Raw genomic sequence first — 6,000 nt, 5'->3', positions numbered from 1 at the left:
TCCAATTTTGGGGATCCCCTCACCCCAAATCTTGAGCCAACACTCGGTCAGGACCTCCCCCAGATTTTGCTGAATACATTTTCTCAAATATAATTTTAGGTTATAACATAATGTTAACATAGAAACTATGTATGTGGGATATTTTTTTAAAGAAAGGGATGAGGTACTCATACCAGATGTGTGAAGAACACCAATCACTTGCTTTTAAAATTTTAAAAGGATGAATAGTAATAAAATGGTTATAAACATAGTAATATAATTAAAGTAATAAATATTTGGACAATTGGGATTTAGGACGAGACGATAAATTAAATTGGCCTTAAATTGGGGGCTGCAGAGGTGTTGTCGTTAAAGGGACATTTGTGCTTCTTAATGAGCAGCTGAGTGTCTGTGAGGGGGCAAAAGGGAGGGAAAAGGGTGGGAAATATGAGGGGGAAAATGGTGGGGAATGAGGGGGGAAAAGAGGAGAAAATGGAGAAAATGTGAGGGGGAAAGTGTGGGAAGTCTGAGGGAAAAAGGGTGGGAAAAGAGAGGAAAAAAGGCAGAAAGTGTGAGAGGAAAAAGGGCAGAAAATGTGAGGGGGAAAGGGCGGGAAACGTGAGGGGAGAAAAAGGCGGGAAACGTGAGGGGAAAAAAGGGCGGGAAACGTGAGGGGAGGAAAGGCAGCAAATGGAAGGCAAAAAGCACAGTAAAGCTGAGTGAAAGGGACAGGAAATGAGAGGAAGACAAGGTATGAAACAAGGGGAGAAAAGGGGGGAAATGTGAGGGGGAAAAGAGGAGAAAATGGAGAAAATGTGAGGGGAAAAGTGTGGGAAGTCTGAGGGGGAAAAGGGTAGGAAAAGAGAGGAAAAAAGGCAGATAGTGTGAGAGGGAAAAAGGCAGAAAATGTGAAGGGAAAAGGGCGGGAAACGTGAGGGGAGAAAAGGGTGGGAAACGTGAGGGGAGGAAAGGCAGCAAATGGAAGGCAAAAAGCACAGTAAAGCCGAGTGAAAGGGACAGGAAATGAGAGGAAGACAAGGTATGAAACAAGGGGAGAAAAGGGGGGAAATGTGAGGGGGAAAAGAGCAGAAAATGCGATGAGAAAAAATGGCAGGAAATATGAGGGGAGAAAGGGTGGCAGACGTGAGGGGAGAAAAAGGGAGAAACGGGGGAAAATGGTGGGAATGTGAGGGGGGGAAAGGGGAGGGAGGGGGAAAAGAGGAGAAAATGGAGAAAATGTGAGGGGAAAAGTGTGGGAAGTCTGAGGGAAAAAGGGTGGGAAAAGAGAGGCAAAAAGGCAGAAAGTGTGAGAGGAAACAAAGGCAGAAAATGTGAAGGGAAAAGGGCGGGAAACGTGAGGGGAGGAAAGGCAGCAAATGGAAGGCAAAAAGCACAGTAAAGCCGAGTGAAAGGGACAGGAAATGAGAGGAAGACAAGGTATGAAACAAGGAGAGAAAAGGGGGGAAATGTGAGGGGGAAAAGAGCAGAAAATGCGATGTGAAAAAATGGCAGGAAATATGAGGGGGAAAAGAGGGGAAAATGTGAGGGGAGAAAGGGTGGGAAGTATGAGGGGAGTAAAGGGAAATGTGAGGGAAAAAAGGGGGGAAACATGAGGGGAGAAAAGGGCCCAAAATGTGAGGGGAATGAAGAGCAGGAAATATGAGGGGAAAAAGAATGGGAAATGTGACAAGGGAGGTAAAAATGCAGGAAATGTGAGGGAAAAAGGGGAATAAATATGAGGGGAAAAGAGTGGGAAATGTGAGGGGAGAAAAGGGAGGGAAATGTGAGGGGAATAAAGGGAAACATGAGGGAGAAAAGAGCAGGAAATGTGAGGGGGGAAAAAAGGGTGGGAAACATGAGGGGACAAAAGGGCCCAAAATGTGAGTGGAATAAAAAGCAGGAACTGTGAAGGAAAAAAGTGGGAAACATGAGGGGAAAAAGGGTGGAAAATGTGAGGGGAATAAAGGGGGGAAAAGAGTGGGAAACATGAGGGAGAAATGTGACGGAAAAAGGAGGGAAATGTGAGGGGAGAAAGGCTGGAAAACATGAGGGGAATAAAGAGCAGGAAATGTGAGGGGCAAAAGAGTGGGGAATGTGAGGGGAGAAAAAAAGGGAAATGTGAGGGGAGAAAAGGGAGGGAAATGTGAGGGGAATAAAGGGAAATATGAGGGAGAAAATGGTGGGAAACGTGAGGTGAGGAGACAAAAATGGAGGGAAACATAAGGGGAGAAAAGGCAGCAAATGGAATGAAAAAGGGCCAGGAAACACCGAAAGAGAAGAAACCATGAAGTGGAAAAGGTGGGAAAAGCGCTCCCCGATTCCTCAGGTGCCCCCTCCCCAAAATGAAGCACAAAGACTCTGGGGGATTGCTCAGATTCTTTATTTTTATTGGGGCTTATGGGGCCTTCGTCACCCACACACTCTTCTTCCTCACCACCATGGGCCCGTGGCTCTGCAGGACGGTGGCAAAAATGGGGGTCAGCACCCCAAAATGAGGGAGAACCCCTCAAACGTCACCTCAAAATCCATCCCACCAATTAAACACCCCCCCTCCAAATTAAAAATCTCCTAATTAAACCTCCCAAATTAAATATCCCCCAAATACAGCCCCAAAGATCACCAGTTAACTCCCTCAATTAAAGACCCCCCTAATTAACAGCCCTAATTAAACATCTCCATTCAACCCCCCCAATTAAAGCAATCACTAATTAAACCCCTTAATTAAAACACCCCAATTAAACTCAAGCAAAACCTTTCTGTTTAACCCCCCAATTAATCCTCCCAACCAAACCCCCCCCATTAAACTTCCCAATCAAACCCCCTAATTAAATAGGGGAGGTTTTAATTAATTCATTAAAATTAATGAATTAATTGAATTAATTAAAAATTAAACCCCCCCAAAATTAAGCACCCCCTCACCATTTTTTGTCACCATCACTGGGGCACTGTGGAGGGAGAGACAAAACATTGAGGGGGCTTCAATTCCCCAATTTTGGGGAGCCCCTCACCCCAAAATCAGTCCCAGGTACCACAACCCTCCCCCAGCTATTCACGACTTCCTCCAAAATTTTGGGAACCCCCCCCGATTTTGGGGATCCCCTCAATTTCAGGGACACCCCCCCAGATTTTGTGAACCCCCCCCATATTTTGGGGACCCCCTCACCCCAAAATCAGTCTCAGATATTCACCAAATATCCACGACCTCTCCCAAAATTTTGGAAACCCACCCTGATTTTGGGGACCCCCTGCGATTTTGGGGACCCCCCCAGATTTTGGAGACCCCCTCACCCCAAAATTCACTCAGGACCACCCCCAGATTTTGGAGACGCCCCCAATTTTGGGGACCCCCCTCACCCCAAAATCAGTCCCAGGTACCACAACCCTCCCCCAGCTATTCACGACTTCCTCCAAAATTTTGGGAACCGCTCCCGATTTTGGGGACCCCCTCAATTTTAGGGACCCCCCTCCCAGATTTTGTGGACCCCTCCCATATTTTGGGGACCCCCTCACCCCAAAATCAGTCTCAGATATTCACCAAATATCCACGACCTCTCCCAAAATTTTGGAAACCCACCCTGATTTTGGGGTTCCCCTGCGATTTTGGGGACCCCCTCACCCCAAAATTCACTCAGGACCACCCCCAGATTTTGGGGACCCCCCCAGTTTTGGGGACCCTCCTCACCCCGAAATCATCTCAGGTACCACAACCCTCCCCCAGCTATTCACGACTTCCTCCAAAATTCTGGGAACCCCTCCCGATTTTGGGGACCCCCTGTGATTTTGTGGACCCCCCCCCATTTTTTGGGGACCCCCTCACCCCAAAATCACTCAGGACCTCCCCTAGATTTTGGGGACCCCCCAGTTTTGGGGACCCCCTCACCCCAAAATCACTCAGGACCCCCCCAAATTTTGGGGTGCCCCTTCTCCCCCTGGCCGTTCCTCCCCCAGGTGTTCACAATGGTATTCGCAACCTCCACCCAAAATTCTGGAAACCCCTCCCGATTTTGGGGACCCCTCCTGATTTTGGAGACCCCCTCACCCCAAAATTCACTCAGGACCACCCCCAGATTTTGGGGACCCCCCCAATTTTGGGGAGCCCCCTCACCCCAAAATCATCTCAGGTACCACAACCCTTACCCAGCTATTCACAAACTCCCTCCAAAATTTTGGGACCCCCCCCCGATTTTGGGGACCCCCTGCGATTTTGTGGACCCCCCCCATATTTTGGGGATCCCCTCACCCCAAAATCACTCAGGACCTCCCCCAAATTTTGGGGTGCCCCTTCTTCCCCTGGCCATTCCTCCCCCGGGTGTTCACAATGGTATTCGCAACCTCCACCCAAAATTCTGGAAACCCCTCCCGATTTTGGGGACCCCTCCTGATTTTGGAGACCCCCTCACCCCAAAATTCACTCAGGACCACCCCCAGATTTTGGGGACCCCCCCCAATTTTGGGGAGCCCCTTTACCCCAAAATCAGTCCCAGGTACCACAACCCTGACCCAGCTATTCACAAACTCCCTCCAAAATTTTGGGAACCGCTCCTGATTTTGGGGACCCCCTCAATTTTACAGACCCCCCCCTCCCAGATTTTGTGGACCCCCCCCATATTTTGGGGACTCCCTCACCCCAAAATCACTCAGGACCCCCCCCAAATTTTGGGGTGCCCCTTCTTCCCATGGCCGCTCCTCCCCCAGGTGTTCACAACCCTCGCCCAGCTATTCACAACCTCCCTCCAAAATTCTGGAAACCCCTCCCGATTTTGGGGACCCCCTATGATTTTGCAGACCCCCCCTCATTTTGGGGACCCCCTCACCCCAAAATCACTTAGGACCTCCCCCAAATTTTGGGGTGCCCCTTCTTCCCCTGGCCGTTCCGCCCCCAGGTGTTCACAACGGTATTCACATCCTCCCCTCCAAAACTTTGGGAACCCCTCCCGATTTTGGGGACCCCCCCGCGATTCTGGGGACCCCCCCCCCCCGTGATTGTGGGGACCCCCGGCCCATGTTGGGGCGCCCCTCACCCCGAATTTCGAGGCGGCACTCGGTCAGGGCCTCGCCCAGCTCGTTGACAGCCCTGCAGGTGTAGGTGCCGCCGTCGAAGGGCCCCGGCTTGCGGATCAGCAGCGTCAGCACCCCCTGGCTGTGCCGCGCCAGGAACTTGGGGTCATCCCCGATGGCCATCTGGTTCTTGAGCCACACCACCTTGGGCTGGGAGGGGGGGGGACACGGTCAGGGAACCCCGAAATGCACCCCGAAAATGGCCCAGGGTACCCCAAAAACACCCAGACCCAGGGGTGAGTTCACACCCCAAAAACCCTTCCTCAGGTGAACCCCACACCTGGTTCTTGAGCCACACCACCTTGGGCTGGGAGGGGGGGACACGGTCAGGGAACCCCGAAATGAACCCCGAAAATAGCCCAGGGCACCCCAAAACCAGCCACAGCTGGGGATGCATCCATAGTCCCGTTGGGACACCCCAAAAACCCTTCCCAAAAACCCTCTCTAGGTGAATCCCACACCTGGATCTTGAGCCACACCACCTTGGGCTGGGAGGGGGGGACACGGTCAGGGAACCCCGAAATGCACCCCGAAAATAGCCCAGGGCACCCCAAAAACACCCAGACCCGGGGGTGAGTTCACATCCCCATTGGGACACCCCAAAACCCCTCCCCAGGTGAACCCCACACCTGGTTCTTGAGCCACACCACCTTGGGCTGGGAGGGGGGCACACACGGTCAGGGAACCCCGAAATGCACCCCGAAAATAGCCCAGGGTACCCCAAAAACACCCAGACCTGGGGATGAGTTCACAGCCCCATTGGGACACTTCAAAAACAACCAGAGCCCCATTGGGACACCCCAAAAACCCTTCCTCAGGTGAACCCCACACCTGGTTCTTGAGCCACACCACCTTGGGCTGGGAGGGGGGGGGACACGGTCAGGGAACCCCGAAATGAACCCCGAAAATACCCCAAGGTACCCCAAAAACAGCCACAGCTGGGGATGCATCCACAGCCCCACT

The 6,000-nt window shown here is 51.7% G+C and overlaps 1 protein-coding gene across 1 annotated transcript in view; it reads right to left on the bottom strand.

The window, feature by feature from the left end:
- Nucleotides 1-2,322: 2,322 nt before the first annotated feature.
- The window catches only part of MYBPC2 (myosin binding protein C2), a 98,079-nt gene continuing 94,401 nt past the window's right edge, over nucleotides 2,323-6,000 (bottom strand). The window contains exons 29-31 of the mRNA XM_074531647.1: nucleotides 5,001-5,187; nucleotides 2,899-2,924; nucleotides 2,323-2,431 (exon numbers count right to left, since the gene is read on the bottom strand). Of these exons, the coding sequence (XP_074387748.1) occupies nucleotides 2,914-2,924; nucleotides 5,001-5,187 (198 nt within the window). The 3' untranslated portion in view covers nucleotides 2,323-2,431; nucleotides 2,899-2,913. The remainder of the gene's footprint in view (nucleotides 2,432-2,898; nucleotides 2,925-5,000; nucleotides 5,188-6,000) is intronic.

The sequence above is a fragment of the Zonotrichia albicollis genome, chromosome 38 (assembly GCF_047830755.1).
Source record: "Zonotrichia albicollis isolate bZonAlb1 chromosome 38, bZonAlb1.hap1, whole genome shotgun sequence".
In the NCBI taxonomy this organism is placed as follows: Eukaryota; Metazoa; Chordata; class Aves; order Passeriformes; family Passerellidae; genus Zonotrichia; species Zonotrichia albicollis.
This window is presented reverse-complemented; position numbering and strand designations above follow the sequence as displayed.